This window comes from Manis pentadactyla, chromosome 19, assembly GCF_030020395.1.
Source record: "Manis pentadactyla isolate mManPen7 chromosome 19, mManPen7.hap1, whole genome shotgun sequence".
Lineage (NCBI taxonomy): Eukaryota > Metazoa > Chordata > Mammalia > Pholidota > Manidae > Manis > Manis pentadactyla.
In genome coordinates, this window is record NC_080037.1 from 9,417,471 (window position 1) to 9,439,106 (window position 21,636).

A 21,636-nucleotide genomic window follows, 5' to 3' on the forward strand; every position below is an offset into this window, starting at 1 on the left:
TATTTTCCACGAGGAACTGAAGAGAAACTGGCTCTGTTCTGGACCAGTCAGCATGTAGGGGCAGGAGAGGACTTGGCCTGCAACCCACACCTGCATAATGCAGAGGCTGGACAAGATGGCACTTGTATGGGTATTTGTGCTTCTGCAGTGTCTGTGTCCTAGGTACTTTCCCAGCAGCCGGGAGGAGGTGCATGCTAGGGTATTTTACTTCCATGTTGTGAATTTTTCTTCTTTCCTTAAAGTCTTAGCAGTCCAGATTTTTGCTGCAGAATCAAGACCTGTTATTATAATGATGGTGATTTTTTAAAATCATGCCAATGAACCTGGTCTTAACATATTATTGCAACCACATTACCCAAGCCCATCACAACAATCTATTGTTAGAGAAAAATATCCTGGCAGTACTTGTATCTAGAAGTTCCGCCTTCTGATTTGATGCCAAAATATGACAGATTCACAGTTCCTTATGATGTCCAACTACTGTACATGAACTCCCACTCCCCTCTCCCTGCTGCCAACATAATGACTAGCTTTACTTTGATGTTCTCTGCTTTCCACAGTGGTTTTAACTCTCTGCCAGAGTCTTATGCGCTAAGCACTCTGCTGTTTGGAATCCCATTACCTGCAACTCTAACCGGCATTCCACAGATCAAAAGTACAATAATTAAAGAGATACTGTGAGATCCTACAGTGACTTCTGAACCATTTAGAAAATATTTTATTGTGTTTATAATAGTTTAACATTGGTGTTTCCATGTATTCAGAAATTTTTTTCATGCTTGCTCCAAGTAGAGTCTATCAATAAATTACACAATAAAGCATTCTAATAAACCAAGATGATATAGACAGACTGGAATGAGTAACAGGCCAAAATCAACCAAGTGAAATTGACAAGACAATGTAATTAACATGAAGTCTAGCATGTAGATTTTAAAACTACCTAATAGAAGAGACCTGGTTAACAGTCCTCATAAAAAAGTCATGGGGATTTTGCCTATCTATTCAGTAGTGTAGTATGGCCTCGAAACAGTCAATCCTATCCAAGGCCATCTTAAAAAAGAGTGTGTATGTCCAAATCAAGGAGAGAATAGTTTCATTCCATACTTGGCTGGTCAGATCAAGTCTTTGGAGGATTGGAGGACTGTAAAGTTTGAAGCCATATTTGAAGAGCAAAGGAAGAATGTTTCTTCCAGCAACTTCTTACAGAAACCATAATGCCTGTCTTCAAAGAGCTGATAGACTGTCACATGAAACATTAAATCTAATCTACTAACTCAGGTGCCCAGAGGTCATGGGTGGTCATGTCAGTGGAACACGTTTCAGCTCCATATAAGAAAGAGCTTTCTACTAGGGTGACCTAAACGTTGAACTTGGATGAAGTATGGAGGGGCAAAGATGATGATTTTTTTTTTCAGTAACTTCTATTCTTTGCCTGGGTGGTAGGTAGTTAAGTACTTTATTGTTGTTCTTCAACCAATACATATATTTTTTCAAGTACTTTTCTGTAGGTATGATGTATTTGAGAATGAAAAAACTAGGTTGACTAGGTGTTGGTCAAAGTAGTAAACACATCATTGTGAGGATTCAAGGGGAGGCTGGTGGCACTTAGTGAGAGGATGGGATTATGACTTCTGACATTCATTCCATCTCTAAGATGCTGCGCATCCAAAAATACATGGGCAATTATTAAAGAAAATCTTTTCTAAAATATTCTTAAGGTGATTGCCTCTTAATTACTTTGGTTTGAGGCTTCGTGCCATTGTTCACTACCACCATTACTGGTATTTGTTAGACTCTGATCCCCAAGTCTCTATTACAGTGATTATCATTTTTATTGGCCATTATATAATGAGAATTAGACACAATCTCTGCCCTCCCAGGATGACAAATGATGTGGACAGTCACAAGGAAAATACAGTGAGAGCCGGATATGAACAGTGAATAAATACAAAAGACAGCAAAAAGGTTTATGTGGTAAATAAATAGGTCAAGGTTTCAGGTCTTGCAAGAGTGGGAAACAAACACACAAGGGCCTTGGAAAACACATCCTAAATAGGTTAAGACCAGGAGAAGCTAGCCTTCTGCTCCAAATAATTGCAGCAGGATTCCTGGAAAAGAGCCTTCAGAAATACACAAATTCTGGCAATCTAACATTTGATTAGGGGAACCTTTCTCTTAGGCTACCAGGAAAGAAAAAAAAAGCCAAAATAGCTTAAATGGCCATTTCCTCATGTTAATCCTGTTCTCCCATTCTGTTCCTTTGTGATCTCTCACTACCCTCTCCGCTGTGCTGATTTGAGATGGGGGAACCAAGACCTAAAAAAGGGAAATGAGAGGAAGGGGTATTTGTGGACTGTGATGGACGTGGAATCAGGGAGAGTCCTTGCATCCCCAAGTCACTACTGAATAAACAGCCGGGCTCTTGGCTCCTTCTGGCTGAGCCGTGACTTTGGGCAAAGTTACTTCTGCTTTGGACTCATTTAACCTTTAATCTGGGGATCCCCTCTCATATTACTGACATAAACTCCTCTATCCTCACAACAACTTGGGTTGATGGGAAAAATAAACCAAAACACAAAATCTTATGAACTGCTTGAGTCAGTGTGGCAAAATGCAAATAATACTTACCAAATTTATCTTATTATCTTATACATACACACATATATTATATATAATAATATATCTTACTATCTATAATTTATCTTCACTTTGCTCAAGGGGAAACTGAGTCCCAAAGAGTGGAAATAAGTCAATTTGGGATACACCCTTCAGTCTTTGACTTCATCAATATGAATAGTGTTTTAATGTTACAACATTTTTCTTTCTGGAAGTTCTTATCATAGCCATTTTAGGAATGGGGAAACTGAGGCACAGAGTAATTGAAATATATTGCATCAGAGTAGGCCTCAAAAAATAGCGCTAAGAATCTCAAGAACCCAAATCCTCAAGACAAAATTGTTTTTCCGTTAGACTCCTACCCAAGTTTGAAACAGTACATCCACTCAAAAGTTTGAGAAATAGGTGGTAACTGGTATAAAATTTGAGTTCTTGATACCAAGAGAACAGTGTAGGGTCCAGGGTAGTAGCAACAGGAATCATGATTCTTGACCTTTGTAAAGGATGTCATAGCTTACAAGCTCTCCACAGACGTTATTACACTCTGTCCTTATCAAGGGCATCAACAGAGCCCCCCTTTCACAGCTAAGGAAGCCAGAACTCAGAGACATTTAGCAGCCTATCAGAGAACTCAGTTAGCAAAGGGCAGAACTGGGGCTGAACTTGAGGTCTTCTGACTCCCAACTTCAGTGGGAACACACTGGACAAAAGAGGCTACCCGAATTTCACCAGGAGACTAAGAGGAGACAGAGGGAGGTAGGAAGCAGCCAGTTTTGGCAGCAGCACAGAGCCTGCGTGTTAGCGGAAAAGGAAATTATCATCATTAGGCATTTGAAATGATGACACAGAACCGCTCTGGGCACTGTGGGGATCTACTACACCTCTAACCTCTGAGGGCCTGCAATGTAAGACAAACACGCTAGGAACAAATGATATCCAGAGGTTATCTTCTGTAGTAGATCTACTACAAGAGCAGAGAGGAAAGCGTTTATATCCTATACCTGGCCAGGGAAGTGGGGGATGTGGAGAATGTAAGTGTAGAGATGAAAATGGGAGCAATAAAGAAGAGTGAGCCAGGAAAGGAAGAAACACACACACACACCAACCCAGGAAGGGTTTGGAGGGAAGAAAAATAAACTTTAGCATAGTTTTTTCTTTTTTTAAGTTAAGAAATAATGGAGTAGCTGTGTTGTGACAAGAGCGGAGTTGAAAGGATAAGATTTAGAACAGAAACTTATCCTAGGCATATGGAACAATTATAAAGATGAGTGGGAAGGGGGACAAAGACAAGCATCGGTGTGGACAAAGAAGGCTTTGAGCAAGATGGAAATTCAGGAGCAATTACAACCTGTCTTGACACCTAGACTGTTCCCAAGTGTTCCCACCCTCGTGCTTTCAGAAAGCTCATACTCTCCGTATTTCAGGAACAAGAAGAGTCTCCATAATGTGAAAGCCGGCCTGCAGCAGACAAAAGGCAGCAGCACCATGGTGAAGGAGACAGTGGACAGGGACCTTGGGTATGCTGGGCAAGAAGTCCCTAGCCATCCCAATCTCCCCAGATCCTACCACCACAGGAGAGGCACCCAGGGCAAAACTCATTCATCCAGTAATTGTTAGCCAGTTCCCAGTCTGTTTTATCAAACCCAAATTCACCTGTTGAGTTTCAGGCCGGTGATTAGATTCTTAATGTAAAAATTCTGTTGAGCTCTTCAGGCATAGGCATTTCTCCATGTATCTGTTTAGACTCAGGCCAGGCAGAGACCTGTTTTCTCTGTTAATTGTGTTTACTCAAGTCATCGTTTGTGACCTTAATTAGTCAGAGAAGCAGCAGTAGACAACCACTAGGAGACTGGGGTGAATAAGAAAATACAGAAAGAATCCCTATACTCTGGTCACTGGCCCTTTGTAGAACACAGGGTCCTTCCTTGGAGGTGAAGTACTGGGCCTGATCATTACAACTTGAGCCATGAGCCAAAGGACAGCAATATCAGACTTTTGGAAGAAGCTGCTCATTCCTGATCACGAGTTCATTTCTGAGTTAACACAATTACTAAGATTTGCATGGGTGGGTGAGAATTTAAGGATTTTTATGATAATGATTCTTATGATTATTTTTGCCAACATTTGTTCATTTGCCACATTTACATTGTGCCGTTCTGTTCTAAACACTCTATGTATATTAACACATTTAATACAACCACATGAGTAGATGCTATAGGTATTATGTTCATACAGATGAAGAACTGACAAGAGACTTAGGTAACTTAACCAAGGTCACACAGCCAGTAAATGAAGGCACCGGGACCTGACTATAATTTACATCACCTAACTAAACCCCAATGTTTTAAAAAGAATGTTCAAGCAAACATCTGACATTTATATATAAGACATTGTTCTTGGTACTATGCCAAAGATACAAAGGATATATAGACAGTTCCTACAAAGAGCTCACGGTATAGTTGCAGATTAGTCCCTTTTATGACATTAAACGTTTGCTCATTTATCTACATAGTAGGATTTTTCTAATCTACCTTTTATCACAAGTGCTGTTATCCTTTCTTTTCAAACAGTAAAGATAACTTTGGGCCCAGAGGGGACTGACTAGTTAATTTATCAACAGCTAAATAGCTAGTAGCAAATCCAAATCTGAAAGCCCAACTTTTCTGACAACTAATGGGTTGTTTCCATGGTCTTTGCAGCATTCAAGACGTAAAGGTGTTATCAGAACAACGGTACAAAGGACGTTTACTCCTTTATCCCAAATTGTTCTTCAATTCTCCTTCAGTTCTCTAACTTCCTTTCTGCCACACCCTTATTGTTTATTCTAATTTAATCTGTACTGATCCTCACTCTTCCTTTATTTCTGCCTCTGGAGTGAAATTAGGCCTGGACACCACTGAGCCATATGCGGCTAGGGTTGAACCGCTTCAGATTCTATACCATTTCCAAACCTTAAAGGAAAAACAAAAATACGTTGGACAAGATACTTGTAATTGCTTGAGAAGGGACCAAAGATAGAAGAAAAAGAAAAGAGAGATGTACTTAAATGACTTATGAAGAAGACTTGCAAGCTTAGATCTGGACAGACTAAGACTAAATGCAGAATGATGGACACAAGCTGGGAAACGGAATACTCCCCTTACGGGGAAGTGGGGGTGGAAGGGGTAAATACCTAAAGCAAAGAGCTTCAGAGGAAGCTTCGCGGCTTCTTTACTAGTGTATGAAAGGGCCGTTTCTTAGAGCGGGGAGAGCTCCTCTTAAGTCTGGGGGTTCCTCTCTCCCACTGTGCGGGCTCTGCTCTCCGGGAGGTGGCAGGGCCCTTCTCCGCGGTCTGGGGGCTGGCTTGGCCCCGGCCCCTTTCGGTGGGGTCCCCTCCCAACAGGCAGGGTTCCAGGGTAGCGCGTCGCCCGCGCCGCGAGCTGCGACGACGCGCGCGGCGGCCTAGCGCCCCCTCCTCTGGCGTCACCCCGGCCGCCACCACGAGCGTGAGTTACGTGTCCCCGCAGCGTGACGCACGCGCAGCGCCGGGGCGGAGGCGCGGCGGGAGGAGCGCGCGCTGTGGGTGGAGTGCGGGCGGAAGTCGGCGTCTGCGGAAAGGAGAAAGGGAAGGCGGACGCGGCTGGGTGCGGCGCGGCGGGGCTGGGGGGCCGGCGGCCGGGCGCCGCCTCCTTCCCCGCCCTCCCTGCTGAGGATGGAAGTGACGAAGGCAGCCGAGGAGGTCACTTCCTGCTGGGGTGGATGAGGAGGAGCCCGAGACGCCGCGGAGGAGACCGGACCGAGGACTGGCCGTGCCGGGGAGCGGTGAGTCCCGGCCTCGCCGCCGGGCCCCTCCGGGCCAGCTCCCGGAACCTCGGCGGAACGGCGTCCCTGGGTCGGGGGTCGCTCAGCGGGCCACGTGACCACCCAGCCGGGCCTCACCCAGCGCTGAGGGCGGGGGAGGGAGGGGGCCCCGTGTCTGAGGGGCGACGGGAACCTAGGGCAGCGTTCGTGCGGTGGTTCCGTGGCGCCGCGAGGCCACGGGGCGAGGGAGCTCCGGCCGGGAGGCAGGTGTAAAAGAGGCTGCCGGGGCTGCGAGAGCCGGGACCGCGACCGGGAGCTGCCGCCGGGCTCCGCAGCGTCAGACGAGGCATGCCTTGTTCTTCAGGGAAGGGTCGCGATCCGAAGAGCAGAGAGGGGCCCCGTGGGGTTTACAGAGTTGAGATGAGTGGCCCTGCTGGGACACAGTGTCCTCGGTGTGAATTTGTGAAAGGCTTAGAGAGGCACCTCCGGGCTTCTGGGAGGAGAGCCTTTGTGGAGGGAAATTGGGGAGCTGGGGTGTCAGGAGAGAGCTTCCTGATCAAGTCACTGTTGCAGCGGGGTTCGGACCCCAGAATCGTGGTAGTTGAAGGGCATTCCTGGATAAAGGCCCTGAGATCCTACAGAGCAGCCTAGGAGTTGCAGTCTAAGGCAGCTAGCTTCCTGGAGCGGTGGGGAAATTAGTGTTTTTCCTCCCCTATTGTCACGGAGATGGGAGCAGCCCGGAGAGGAAACTCCTGCCTCACCTCTGAGGCCTTGTTATTGTGTTTGTTGTGTATGTGGCTGTGTGTCTGTTTTCTCCTTCCTTTGGGTAATTTATCTCATCCTCCTTACCTGGCAGTTTTATAGACTTGCTGATCTTGTTGACGTGTATGGTGAGAAAAAAATTTAAAGGATCTGGAGGAATCCTAGCTTAGATGAAATTTCCAAGATGAGGAATTTGTCTCCACCCCACCCTGAGGCCACTGAGGCACTTACATTCCGTCCAGACTCTTCCTAATGTGGGTGCTGAGGACCTGTCATCCACCCTGGGGATCAGTGAGGGCAGATCTGCCCTCCTGCCTGCATCTCCCTCTGGCAGTTTCACCCTTCCCTCCTTTTTTGCTAAAGGGTTGACTGATACAAAGCTGCTTGCTGCTCGGAACAGGATGAGGATATGTGAATCTGAACGGAATGGATTCAGAATGCAGCAAGACTCCCTCCACTTAATGAATAGAAGGTTCTCTGAAATGCCTGCTTTAATTCCTTCTTGTTGAAAGAGAGAAAATGTAAGAAAAAAGAAATTTCTCAGAAATACTTTGGGAATGTGTGTTTCTTGTACAGAGTAATTGTATGTATGGTGTCTGTGCTTCCTGAGTCCCATAGTATTTTTCAAGGAGGGGGCTGTTTCTGACGGAGGAGTTTCCCTTCTCTCATCTCACGTAATTCAGGAAAACAAATCAATATCAGATGTTCTTTCTTCAGTGGCAATCAGATGGATTTGGAACTCTTTCCACTCTTCTTCAAACTGGTACATCTGGGTGAATTCAGGCGTGTGTATCTTGGCATCTGGGCCTGTCTAGTAATAGAAGACAAACTGTTTGACTTGTTTTGGCTGCCTTTTTGGACCCGTTTCACTGTACCTTTCCTTTTTTTACATTTGAAGGGCTGGTCAGAAGGAAGAAAGTAAACATTAAAGACAGTGTTTACACTTTGTGTTCTAAAGTCAGGTGAGAGATAATTATGGCCTTTGAAGCTGATGACCTGAGGACCATCATTTGATGACTTGAGGATTAGCAGTTTGGAGGAGGCGACATGTTTGAAAGAAAGAAGGTTACATAAGGAGGGAAAAACAGGGAAAAGGAAGTTTGGGAAAGGCTGTGCCAGAAAACTTTGGGAGGATAATAAGTAAATAGCACCTTAAAGTAATTGGTGTGGCTTATATCTCTCAGCAGGAGGGTGAAAATGAAAGCAGGCTGTAGCATCGTGGAAAAGCCAGAAGGAGGTGGAGGTGAGCAGAAATTAATCATCTCTGATTACCTAGTATGTCCCTCACTGGTTCCTTTTCTCTCCATCTGGGCTCTATTCACAAACGCCAGGCCATGACTAACAGCCTCTTGTCTGTGTGGATACTGCTAGGACAGTTTCTTTCTGGTGGGTGTATATTTAATGTGTCTAGTCACCACACCTTTGTCCCAAGCATTAGTCTCTTTACTGTTAGAAACACAATGCAACTTTAGAGGTGAGAGATTTTCAGCTGCACTTTCCTAAAACATCAGCTTTTCTTTTCAGTTTGTTCCCTTTGGAACTCCCATACCTTCATAGAAAATAGATGTGAGATTCAGTAATGTATGAAAGGGTAAGAAATTAGGACACCAGGGTGCTGGTCCTCAACTCTATCGTATTTAATGATTGCCACAAGAAAAGTAACCTCTGTGCTTTCCTCTCCCCTGTTGTGGTTAGCCCCAGCTGACTGAAAGGGTGTTTATGGCATGTTTGCACAGCACTCTAGAGATTCTGAGCATTGGAATGTGAAGTCGGGGATAATGGTATGTACTATTTAGCTCCTAACTGCCTTGATCTTGCCCTTTTCACATTGAAGGGTATCAGTTTCCTGATTGGGCTTATAAAACAGAGTCATCCCCCGGCTCCCGGCAGATCCAGCTGTGGCACTTCATCCTGGAGCTGCTGCAGAAGGAGGAGTTCCGCCATGTCATCGCCTGGCAGCAGGGAGAGTACGGGGAATTTGTCATCAAGGACCCAGATGAGGTGGCCCGCCTCTGGGGCCGCAGGAAATGCAAACCACAGATGAATTATGACAAGCTCAGCCGGGCCCTCAGGTGAGGGAAAGGATTCCCAAATCCATGGTGTTAACAGATTAGAAAGAGACTAAGCAGTTTGGTGCATGTTAGATAAAAAGGGTATCAGGTGATAAGAGACTACACTATCTGAGCGAATAATGTGTAGCTTTAAAGTGGGAGTAGAAGAGCTGTTGAATCTGAGTAGTGCAGGCATGGGAGGAGGAAAGGCATATCTTTGGTTATATGTAGGAGGGAATTCCAGCTTGGTTGGCACTGGGTCCTGACAGCCGATTCTGCTCTGTAGTGGGCGAGAGTATATGGTGAAACATGGATCGGAGCCCATTTATAATCCAAAAGATTAGTTTAAACCTCCCCATTGAAATCTATTATCATTTCTCTTCTCTAGCCACTCCTGGAAACTAGATAAAGTGAAGCAGGCACACAGGCAGAGGGCTCCCTGAATGGTACTGTCCTAGCCTTTCAGGAGCTGCATCTCTGAGCTCAGTTGTCAGTCCATAGGTTACTTCAACATATCTAAAGATTGATCAGTGTAAGCTTTCTCAGGTTCTCTTTTCCCCTTGTCAGTCTTTACATTTCATAATCCTTCAGCCCTCAGGGGGCCAGAAGGCAGTTTGTAACCTACTACTGAATAGATGTGAAGCTAAAGGTCCCAGGTACGCTGAAGTTCCCTTGCTTTTCTTCATTCTTAGTGATCCTGAAAGTAAATCTGTGCAGCAGCTTTGCTGGTCTCTCACATCCTTTTGAAAGCAAAGCAGGCCAAGCTGGCTGCTGTTTTCCAGATCAGGGTATACCATTGTTTGACCTGCCATCCTTAAACAATTGTACATTCCTTTGTCAATGCCTAGAGTTTAGGCCTCCAGACTAACCACATCAGATCTCCCAAGAGACTTGTCTGCCCCCACCTGGGCAAGGCAAAAAAGAGAAACTAGACGATGACATATAGTGGAACAGGAAGGAAATGGACTGTAGAATTGAAACTGTAGAGAGATGGAGAAGAAAGGTGGTTGAGCTAAGATAGGCATTCAGGATCTTGAAGTGAGATTGTCTTGGTAAAGCTCTAGCTAAGGACTAGAACTAGTTGAAAATTGAATTTCAACTAGAGCTACTTGAAAATAAGCTCTTAGGCTTCTCATCCCTAATCTGAGGGTATGGCAGCGGAAGAATGGTAGTAGAGTTTACACATAATACTCAGAGCAAGAATTGTTGGACTTCATGGCTACCTAAGTATCAAAACTTGTCAGTAGCTGGAAGGTAAATTGACTTGCATTCCTGCTTTTACAGATACTATTACAACAAGAGGATCCTTCATAAAACAAAAGGAAAAAGGTTTACTTATAAATTTAACTTCAGCAAGCTGGTGATGCCCAACTACCCGTTCATCAACATTCGGTCAAGTGGTAAGATGCAAACTTTCTTGGTTGGGGGTGAATTTTGAGTTGAAAAAGAATTTTTAAAAACTGAAGTCTTAAGACCTGGCATGTTTAAGGGATCACACTAAAGCAACGTGATCCTTCGGCTTGCCTCTGTATTCTTGCTCAAGTTCTCCCATTTGTCTCATACAGGGAGTGACAGGCTCTGCAGCATCAAGATTGATGTCTTTGGTCTATTTATATGGTTCCGTTTTCTGCATATTATTTGTAACCTCTTTATATTATTACACTGTCCTCTTTAGGAGTGATATTCCATAGATGTATGTTGGTCTTTAAATTCAGGACTCAAGAGTTTTAGTACCCTGCCCAGTAGCGCTTTCATAGAAGAGAACCTGTTTCTACAAACATTTCCGATTTTCTGTGAAAACTGCCAAGCTCTCCCTTATCATGTGAATATCATCAAAACCACAGCATCCTTGATCACAGAAGGGGAGGTCGAGTGTTGGCAGTGAAAGCAGTGTCTTTGATCTGTACCAGCCCCTCCTCAGAGAAGGGGTTACTTGACCTTCTCTCCCCTCCAGCCCTCCTTGGGACAGCTTTCCCTCACAGCTCTGGAGGCAGAAGGCAGTTTCTTTGTAAGGGTGTTTGGGTGTTTCTGTGTTGTTTTTTAAGAGCCAAATCACACTTTTGCCCAAGAAAATAGATTGTATTTTTAACTACTCTGTCCACCAATACTCTGTCTTTGTGGCATTGTATGTTAAGGCAAAGAAATGGTGATTCTGCAGTATTACAGCTTCTCAGAGAAAAGTTGGGAGAAACCTGAAAAATTAGAGCGGGGGTGTGGCTGAGAGAATGTGGTGCTGAGATCCATTGTAGATATATAATTACTACACACAACAAGTTAGGGCAGTTTTAGCTTGATGCTGCTATCATTACAGTTCCATCTCTCCTTCTGTAGCTACTCCCTCCTGTCCCTGGGGCATACATTTAAAAAAAAAAAAGTGGTATTGGAATGCAGCTCTCTAATTACAACCTGTTTTCTTTCCTTGTGCCTGAGGGAGAGGTGTAAGGAAATCAAACCTGTTCTAGCCACTGGAATCTCATTTCCTCTACTTTTCACTCCTGCCCCCTCCCTGAGTACCTAGAGGAATGGGGACTCTAGATGGGCACACCAGCAGGTTCAAAGAATGTATTAGTGTTCCATACTCTTCCATACTACTGCCCACAGAAGAGGCCTCATTGGTCTCATTCTTCTGTCTTTGACCCATTTTTGTCTAATCAAAACACAAAAGTCCAGCCACTCAGACAGCCTGGAATGAGGCACCCATCAACCCTTGGGAGTAGTATTTTTTTCCAGGGCAAGGAAATCTGGACCCTCTGTGAAAACTGGTCTGGAAACCTAACTGTAGTTATCTAACACAACCTACTCTGCCCAAAGGCAATTGATTCATAACTAAGCTCAAGACCCTAATCAGAAAGTCACTGGGAGCAAAGCAGCGTTTCTTTCAGGCCTGCTGCTTGGTCGCTTACTTCCCAGATGCAGACAGTGCCAGAGAGCTGACATCAGTTCATAAAGGACTTTTACCCAGATGGGCCAAGTGTTGTTTCAGGTTACCTGTTGTGATGACAAAGGTAATGTGACATCTTTTGAACATCTGCTTAGTGGAGGTGCTTTTGCTTAGTGCTTCTACAAGTCACCTCCTGCAATTCTCCCAGCCCAGTGACGAATAGGTCTCTATATGCGCATTGTACAAATGGTGAAGTCAAGGATGGCAGCAAAGGCAAAGATTGATAAGGTGAGTTGAATACAGTTAGCCTGTCGAACAGTTTCTCAGGAAACAATTCCTGAGAAGTTGAGCTGCTAAAATCCACCTTTTACGGAATCCATCATACATTCCTCCCCTGGATTAGGATTCATTCGTTCAGTTATTCAACAGGCACTGTGTTAGGCCCTAAAGACCCCCACCAAAAAAAATGGGAGAGTTCTTCCCTTCAAGGAACATACAATTTAGCAGGAGAGATAAGATATATGAGGTTTAATACAAAAAAAAAAAGATGATGATGGGAGAGTTCTTCCTTCAAGGAACTTAGAATTTAGCAGAAGAGGTAAAATACATGAGGTTTAATACATTTCAGAATATATTATAGTGCTACGATAAGCACTATAAGAAGCAGAGCTGTGTGGGTTTAGGTCCTGGAGTCCAGAGACGTCATGTCTCGGTGGTGCAGGCTGATACAGTTGGACTATTTTGATCTGTGTTTTTTTAAAAACAGAAGCAATACATGTTGATTGTAGCATATCCAAATAATACAGAAGTTCACAAAATAAAAAATTAAAGTAAATGTTCTTTTTTCCCTTCCCCACCACCCTACTTACTCACTGTTAACAGTCTGGAGCAGAGTACCTAGTGCTTGGGTAATGAAGTAGTTCTACATACAGTATCTCATTTTTATCATTAAAATCGTTTATAAAATATGTTCTTAAATATATTTTTAAATATTTACTGTACTTGCACACGAAACATTGGAAAGTTACAGTAGACATTAGTAAAAATGGTTGCCTGTCAGGGTGGGAGCAGCACAGACCAGTTAAGGATGAACTTGAAACCTGTCACTGTATGCCTCCCCACCCGTTTTTTACACTTTTATTTTGGAAAACTTCCAACCTACAGAAAATGAAAAAATAGAACAGTGAACATCCATATATTTCTTTCTGGAGTCACTGGTCATGAACATTGTTGCCACATTTGCTTTATATCTGTATATGCTTTTTAAGTCTTCTGACATTAAGTTACAGACAGGACACTCCACCCCTCTATACTTCAGCATGTATCTCCCAGGGACATTCTCCTCCGTAACCACAGTGGCATTGCCACATTCAGGAAATGAAACAAAGCTCTAAAATCATTGTCTAATATATAGTCAATGTGCAAATGATTTGTGTCTTTTAAAGATTTGGTCTTTAAGCCATGATTATTATCTAATAAAAAAAGTTATTTATTTCAGCAAATATGTGCAGTTTGCTCTGTGCTAATGCTGTCCTAAGGACTTTATAAATAGTAACTTCTAGTACGTAACATGCGGATTTCAAACAAAATCCTTGTTTTGCTATCTCAGCATATAACACGATAAAAGTAGTGCTGCTGTGGTTTATCAGAGGTGAGGGGTGCAGAATGCTCCTTCCAACATTGCTCTTAGGTTTTGCCTTCTTTTGCTCTCTTCTAGATACTTGAGGAAAATGCTGTGTATTCTGTTGCCTTGCAGATGGACAGCATACCCAAGCCTGTGAAAAACACTGAGATATTCCCTAGTTCAAGTAAATGAATAAGTAAATAAACCAAATTGTTTAGGAGACACGACCTTCTCTTCCCGGTCCCCCCACCCCACTGCCACCATATTATACTTAATTCGGCCCTTCCGAACAAGTTAGAAGTGGTTTTTTTGCTTTTAAATAGATGTGCTCTTAATACAAAATCAAGATACAAAAGAACCAAAAGGAGTAGAAATTTAGCCCCTGTAATAGCAGAGAGAACAGGCACTTCTGGCCTGGGATCCTTTTTGACTCTGCTTAAATTATGTACAAGGTCATCCATCTGTTTCCCCAACTGTAAGATTAAATCAGTGACTTTAGGGTGAAGAAGGTCCTGCAGAAGGGTGTTCTATGGAACATCGGTTGGGAAATGCTACTCTGGCACAGTATTAGTCAGTCTGTGTGCCCAGAAAGCCAGTCTTGCACAGACAAGCCAACTCCAGCGTCCTATCTGAGGATGCCCCCATTACACCAAGAATAGAGGGAGGCAGCTGACTGGGGGCGATTCCTAACCACATCGTATCTTATGTACCTTTTCTGTTTCTTCTCCTAGATCACCATACTTTGACATACTTGGGTGTTAGTTATTTTTCTCCTTTTCCTGCTCCCCTATCTCTGCCTCAGTCATCAGTGATAGAAGCCACTGAATTGTCCCAGGAACCCAAAGGGTCCCTGAGGCCTCAGGTGGCATACTTCTTTATGCCCCATTACATCAGAAGGACCTTTGGGGGAGTTGAGAACTTGAGAGCCTCTGAAGTTGACTTGATCTGCACTGTGTTGGTTTCCACTTGGAGCTTCAATTTTAGCAAGAAGCGTGGGTCCTGGGTTTTCTCCAATCTCCTCAGTGCTTGAAAAGCATTGAAAGGATGTTCCAGAATGGAGATCATTATACATATTTTGTTAGAGTAAAACAGATCTGGAGAGATTGAAAAATAACTGAATTTCTGTAAAGTAATGATTTTCTATCAGAAATGAGAAAAGCTGCACCATAAAAAAGAACTTCCCTTAAATATATGATCTTTTTTTTTGAATCTATTTTTGTTTTACAGTGTGGTCTTGCAGGTGTCCGTATGTTAGGCACAGGGTCTCCAGGCTTGTAGTGCTTGGCGTTACACACAAGTCACCTCTGCATTGGTTGGTTTGCCTGCCTTCGTGGAATTTGTTTTAGAATCCAAATCAGTAAATGATCATTTAGATAATAAAGAGTACTGTGAAGATAAAGTGAGTGAGAGGCTAGAGAAAGGTGACATCTAAATGGGGTAGATAAGCTGAGCAGTAGTTACTGGGAAGACGGAGCTGAGGGATTCAGTCCAGCTGGAGTGTTTCTTTCCTGTTGTTACTAAACATCTTGAACTTACTTTAGCGTTAAGTGAAAGTACTGCTCCTGAGCTGGCAGACTCTGAAGCGGCCTCTGTCTTTTCTGCCATCGCAGGTGTGGTTCCCCAGAGCGCGCCGCCGGTACCGACAGCCTCCTCCCGGTTCCACTTCCCACCTCTGGACGCCCGCTCCCCGACTAGTGACGTGCAGCCAGGGCGGTTCTCTGCTGTCTCCCTACCCGCTTCTGGCCAGGACTCAACTAATGGCTCTGACAGAAAGGCGGAGCTGTCGGAGCTGGAGGATGGCTCAGCTGCTGACTGGCGCCGGGGTGTGGATCTCATGTCCTCCCGGAATGCCGTCAGTGGAGGAGGGATTGGCCATCAGAAACGCAAGCCTGACATAATGCTTCCTCTGTTCACTAGGCCAGGGATGTACCCTGACCCCCACAGTCCCTTCGCTGTTTCTCCAGTCCCTGGCCGAGGGGGTGTCCTTAACGTCCCCATTTCACCAGCCCTCTCCCTGACTCCCACCATCTTCTCCTACAGCCCATCGCCAGGCCTGAGCCCCTTCACCAGCAGCAGTTGCTTCTCCTTCAACCCTGAGGAAATGAAACACTACCTTCATTCTCAAGCCTGTTCTGTGTTCAACTACCATCTGAGCCCGCGGACATTTCCCCGTTACCCAGGGCTCATGGTTCCCCCGCTGCAGTGCCAAATGCATCCTGAGGAGTCAACCCAGTTTTCTATCAAGCTGCAGCCCCCGCCAGTCGGGCGCAAGAACCGGGAGAGGGCAGAGAGCAATGAGGAGCCAGCCCCTGTCGCTGCCCCCACCGTGGCTCCTGTCCCCGCAAGAATCAAGCTGGAGCCAGCCTCTGAGAAGGGTCCTGACAGTCCGAGGCTGCCGGCTCGGGAGAAGGAGGAGCGCTCGAAAGAAGAGGGCGCCGTGCCCAGCAGGACCGTCACAGAGGAACGAGGCACCGTCTTTGCCCGCCCAGCTGCCCTGCCTGCCTGGGCCACTGTGCCCATTAGCGCCCCAAGTGAAGAGCCCCTGGAGGTGACTGAAGACAGTGAGGACAGGCCTGGGAAAGAGCCCAGTGCGCCTGAGAAGAAGGAGGATGCCCTGATGCCACCCAAGCTTCGGTTGAAGCGACGCTGGAACGACGACCCTGAAGCCCGGGAGCTGAGCAAGAACAGCAAGTCCCTCTGGGACGGGCCGGGACCCCGGGGCTTCGCAACAGCAGCTGCCGACGCATAGAACTGCAAGTGGCTGGGGAGCTGTTCGTACTGTAATCAATGCATACGTGTATTTATGTAGCAAGATTTCAGGGCGGGGGTGGGGCGGGAGGGAGGGGGGGAGGGAACTAGACTCTTTGATCATCTGGGACATAGACGTCTGTTTTTATGTTTGGGGGATGGGATGGGGTACCTTCTGTTGTAAATTAGGTGGGATGTGAACACACTCTCCTGATGAGTAGGACACAGGAAGGGTGTTGAACTGAAGGGAGAAAGAGCCTCTGTTTCCCATGGAGGCTTACACTTTGTGACAAGCTCCCGAAGGGCCAAGATCCTGTTTGGTCCCATGATAGTTCAGGTTCCAGACTTCTTTCTTTTCTATTGTATTTATGTATGGAAAGCCATTAGCGAATTTATTTTGCTCTGAGAGATGCAAGTAAAAGGGAAAGGGCGTGGTGGGGAGGTTGATCAGTGAGAGACCATTAATAGTACATATTTTGCCTGAAATGCTTCTTTATAATTATTTCAGGGGAGGAATAAGATAATCTCAGTCTTACTGGGGCGGGGAGATGGTCAGATGTTGCTCTTTTTCTTTTTTCCTTTGTTGTTGTTTGGCATTTTTTCTTTGCCTTTTTAAAAAATATTTTCAGGAAACATGAAGAGTACTGCCAGTTAGAGTGGGCCGGGGAGGCAGGCCCAGGCGCCGCGGTTGGGACCGGAAGCCCTGCTGTGAATTTCTGGACTTTTTACCTACTTCACCTATTAAGAAGCCATGAGGAGTTGTAAACTCTTGTTCAGGGAAGGAAGAAGAGGGCAGGAGGATGTAACCCAATGCCTTTAAAAACAGAACAAACACAAAATGATCTTCATTTTTCCTTTTCCATTGAGGGTTTGGGGAGCCAAACCAAAGTGTGACTGTGAACAAGTTCACTAAGAGGCGTGACAGCGTCGGAGATGTCTTTCTGTTGTGTCTGGTTCCCTTATCATTTTCTGAAGTCAAGCCTTAACAATGAACATACTTTAACATGATACGGGTCTGTCAACATAAACCTGTAAAAGGGCATGGACAGCTTTTCAGATAACCCAGATATGTCGAAACATGGTTAAATTTTGAGCTGGTATTTAGTTGTCCCCTCTTGATACTATCGGGATGGGTAGCAAAAAGGCAGAATTGTGGGAATTGAGGGCAGATGATACCTGGAGACACTGAAGGTAGCTGGGGAAGTACATGTGGACGTCCACTGAGACTGAAGGAACAGGTGGACAGGAGATGTGGAAGGTATCCAGGGACCAGAGGGCCTCGTGTGAATGAAGGGGTGGGAGTCTGTCCTGCTGGGGCCTTGCATCCTTGCCATGCCCAGTTCCCTGGGTTGTGACAGTTCTCACCATCGATTGGCTGTCTTACCTGAGACTCCGGTTTACAGATAGGAGTTGTTTCTTCGTGGGAAGTTTCTTTTCATCAACGTAAAGGAATGGGAAAGTACTGATCTTATTTGAAGCAGAAGGGGCCTGGACTAGTGACAGAATCCACAGCCAGCTGTCTGCTTGTCACATGTAACTGTGTAGCATATGGAACTAATTGAGCATGGCTCAGATCTGCCGGGCAGCAGGGAGGGAAGAAGCAACTCCCTCTCTGAGAGGGGCAAGGAGTGGGCACAGGGATGCTGCTAGGCATTAAACTCCCGACTCCACTGTAGCCTGTGTGAGTCCCCTTGGAGGGCTGTCCTTTAATGGGAGCGGGGGAGCCTTTAAGCTGGAGTGCATGCATGAGAGAGGGGCTCAGGAAGGCCTAGAGCAGGTGAGTGAGTGACTAGGTGGCTGAGGAGGACTGGAGCCCATCATGCTGTTTTTTGGCAAGCGTCGTCCCCCTTGTTTGATTCATATTCCGTGAGTGACTTTTCCCTGGGAAAGGGGTTGGGAGAATGGTCCCTAGCAACTCAGGCTTTGATCGGGCTGCAAAGGACTCCCTGTTCAAGCTGCCTTTAGTTGGGTTGTGTTTTTGTCAGATTCTCTGCACCTCAACTTACCTCGAGTTAGAAAGCAAGCCCAGGCAAGTGGAGGCGGGGTCTCTGGTTGGCATTGCCCTATCTAACCAGGGAGGCTGGCTGGCCACCCTCTCTGTCCAGTAGAGGGGAGGGCCAGTGAGTGTCGGTATGAACTCAGGAATAGAAACTTGAGGCCTTTAAAATAAGGAGAAAAATTCATGATGCATACCTGTAATCCCCTAGAACCCAAGTGCCAGAATTCATTCCTAGATGCTGCTTCTGTTGGAACAAAGTGTCACTGCTTTTACACTTGAAAAAAAATACTCAAAAAATGTTCAACTCCATGAAAATGTTTTTTGGCTTTAAGAAATTGTTGGTGTTTAACTGTTTCCTCTGCTTGCTCTTCCACCAGTGAGTCGTTGATTCGTTTGCACTGCACCCTGGGGTGGGGTTGGGGGAGGGTCCTCAAACAGAGCCGAACTTGGGCTTGCTCAGGAAGTGGCCCCGACTGGGGAGCCTGGAAGTCGTTGATATTTCCTGGGCAAAAAGGATGGAGTATAGCTTCCCCCCGTCCACTCCTGGCAGCACCCGTCACCAGCCGGGCCCAAAGCCAGGCCTTTCCCTTCTGTAAGCATCCCATCACTGTCTGACAGCTGGCGGAAAAGGGACAAAACCAGACCTATTATTTCTCCCCCATTTTTTATTCCAAATTTTGCTGTGCCAAATGTTTAAAACTTTGCAAATACAAATCTTGGAATCAAAAACTTGTTCACGCAAACAGTTTGCGTTTTTGACTATAGAAAAAAAATTGTCAAGATCTCTTAAGGGCATCTAGCCTTGATTAGCTTTTTTTTGTTTTAAAAATGATTAAGAATGAAACATAAAAATTCACCAAGTCCCTTTACTCCCAGTTTTAAGCTGCACTGTTGAACCCAACCTGATAAGTAATGCAGGGAATTACTGCACCCTAGTCCTCCATGGGCCAAGAAACTTTCGGAAGCATTAAAAAATAATAATAATAATTAAGTGTATCACTTCTCACCAAGCAGGTCAAGTCAGTTGGCTGTTGTCCCTTGTTTTTTTATTTATTCCATAATTATGTTTGTGCATTTTGTTTTGTAAATGGTAGTGGAACATTTTAATTTTGTTTAAAGGGAAAAACACGATCCAGTCTTTCAAGAACTGTTCCACTGGGGGGAGGAGGGGGCCGCCAAGGGGAAGTTACCAGTTAACCTGTTTTGAATTATGTAGGCATTCTTTGAGTTACAGTTGTGATGCAGGGATTTGTGAGTGAGACACTCAAATGGGAAAGATGACTTCCCTAGTTACCCACTTATGCAGAATCAATTGTGTGTATGTACATAAAGTGTAAATAATCTGAACTCCATTGTGCAGTGCCTTTTAGATGTTCCACTTTCTATAAAGTCTTCAAATTTTTGCATATATATTATATATATATATGATGTAATGTTATAGAAATATATGTATAATATACATATTTTTTCCAGGGGTATCTAATAGCTCTGTATTTTGTTATGGAAGTTGAAAGAAAAGTATTTTACCTCAGAAATTAAAGTTAAATAAAAAATAATAATTTTAAGTCATGGTCGCAGAGTGTTGGTGTTGGTGTTGGTGTGCATACAGTGAGCCGGGGGGTCGTGCCTGGGAACCAGCGGAGCCCACGCTGGCGGGCCCCAGCCGCAGGCCTGTTGCTCCTTTCAGGAGGTGCCGGCACGGTGAGGAGGCAGTCGGGGCTGCTGCTTGATAAAGGACACCTGAGGCCAGGGACGAGTTAGTTGGGGGATGTGCCGCCGCTGGATTGTTCAGAGGATTCCTTAACTTGGCATGACAAAGCCAGACTCCATAGGCCACACTTCGTATGATTCTTTTTACATGAAATGTCCAAAACAAGTAAATCCACAGAGGCAGAGCTCAGATCGGTGGTTGCCCAGGAGAGCGGATGATGACTGCTAATGCGTCGTGTTTTCTTGGCGGAGTGATGAAAATGTTCTGGGATTAATGGTGATCGATGTACAAGTTGAATATAAGAACCACTGAATTGCAATCACTAAATGGGTGAATTTTACAATATGTGAATCACATCTCTAAGGTGGCTTTCTGGGTGGTGACTTTCTAAGTACATGGTGAATCAGTACTAGAGAAATAGTATTTCTGAGGCGAGGATAAGAACCCAAAGGGGTTTGGAGGGGATCTTGGTGGGGTATTGAATACGCTATAACTCACCCTAAGAGAAACAGTGCCAGACTAAGTAATCCCATTTTACCACTGGCAGATACACAAGGTGATCTTCTAAAGGTCCCATATTTGTAGAATCACAGCCAGGTGTTAAATCTGACCTCTCTTAAAGGGTCTTGTGAGTTGAGCAGAGTTGGAATTGAGGAGTGAGGCTGGAGGCTAACCGAGATGGATTATGAAGGGTCTTACCCGATGCCTGAGGGGGTACATTTTACTCTTCTAGCAATGGCCATCCGCATTATTTTGCAAAGGAGTTTGGGCTGTGCCAATGAGGATCAAAGACCATAGCCCTGAGAAACTAAGCAGTCTATCAAATTGAACTCTGTTCAAGACTATTAAGTCATGTATACAGGAAAAAGTGGTTGACTTTTGAAAAGTAAATGACTTCTCTGCAGCAATCCAAGTCAAGCTGGACATGGACTTGGATATAGACCTTCCTGCTTCTCTCCCTCATGCTGCTGAAAGTAAATGAGACGGGATAGGAATGAAACTGAATAAAGTTTTGAGATTAGGATCCCAAATATCTGGTCCTGTCACCCTACCTTGCATAGACCAATGCACAGAACTGTGTGGTGGTTCAAATTCTGAGCAAAGAGGAGTGAGTGCTGCTGAGCAGCTGAAGAGAAGTGAGGAAAGAGCGGGGACAGGGAGGGGACAGGGTACATCGCAGAGCCCTTCGAGGTGAGGAAGAGGGAATAACCCTTCAGTGGCTCCCCATTTTCTTCCTGTTACAGTCCTCAGTTTAGCTGAGAAGGGCCCTCAGGATCAGGCCTGCTTAGCTTTCAGGCCTCGTCCTTAACCACACATGCGTGTGTACACACACTCCCACCCTCACAAGCCTATGCTGCCACTAACAGGGCAGAAAGAGCAGTGACTATGTGCTAGGCGTGTTGAAGGGCTGACTTGCAGTAACTTGCTTCATCCTCATGACAACCCTCTGAGGTGTGGGCTGTG

The 21,636-nt window shown here is 45.2% G+C and overlaps 1 protein-coding gene across 4 annotated transcripts; it reads left to right on the plus strand.

The window, feature by feature from the left end:
* Positions 1-6,226: 6,226 nt before the first annotated feature.
* On the plus strand, positions 6,227-20,026 carry ETV3 (ETS variant transcription factor 3). Of its 4 annotated transcripts, none has more exons than XM_036922606.2 (6): positions 6,227-6,417; positions 7,522-7,679; positions 8,343-8,401; positions 8,993-9,230; positions 10,494-10,609; positions 15,325-20,026. In XM_036922606.2, exons 3-6 carry the CDS (start codon positions 8,356-8,358, stop codon positions 16,461-16,463), a joined length of 1,539 nt encoding a protein of 512 aa, XP_036778501.2. In that variant the 5' UTR covers positions 6,227-6,417; positions 7,522-7,679; positions 8,343-8,355; the 3' UTR covers positions 16,464-20,026. The 4 variants fall into 4 exon arrangements, with proteins under 4 accessions (XP_036778501.2, XP_036778497.2, XP_036778499.2 ...); XM_036922602.2 differs by having other exon boundaries at positions 8,346-8,401; XM_036922604.2 differs by lacking the exon at positions 7,522-7,679 and having other exon boundaries at positions 8,346-8,401.
* The last annotated feature ends 1,610 nt before the right edge of the window (positions 20,027-21,636 follow it).

What these genes read in the sequence shown, in the direction of transcription:
- ETV3 (XM_036922602.2), top strand. An exon ending in AAGCTCAGCCGGGCCCTCAG is followed by an intron (nt 9,231 to 10,493) that starts GTGAGGGAAAGG and finishes CTGCTTTTACAG; the next exon opens with ATACTATTACAACAAGAGGA. An exon ending in CATCAACATTCGGTCAAGTG is followed by an intron (nt 10,610 to 15,324) that starts GTAAGATGCAAA and finishes CTGCCATCGCAG; the next exon opens with GTGTGGTTCCCCAGAGCGCG.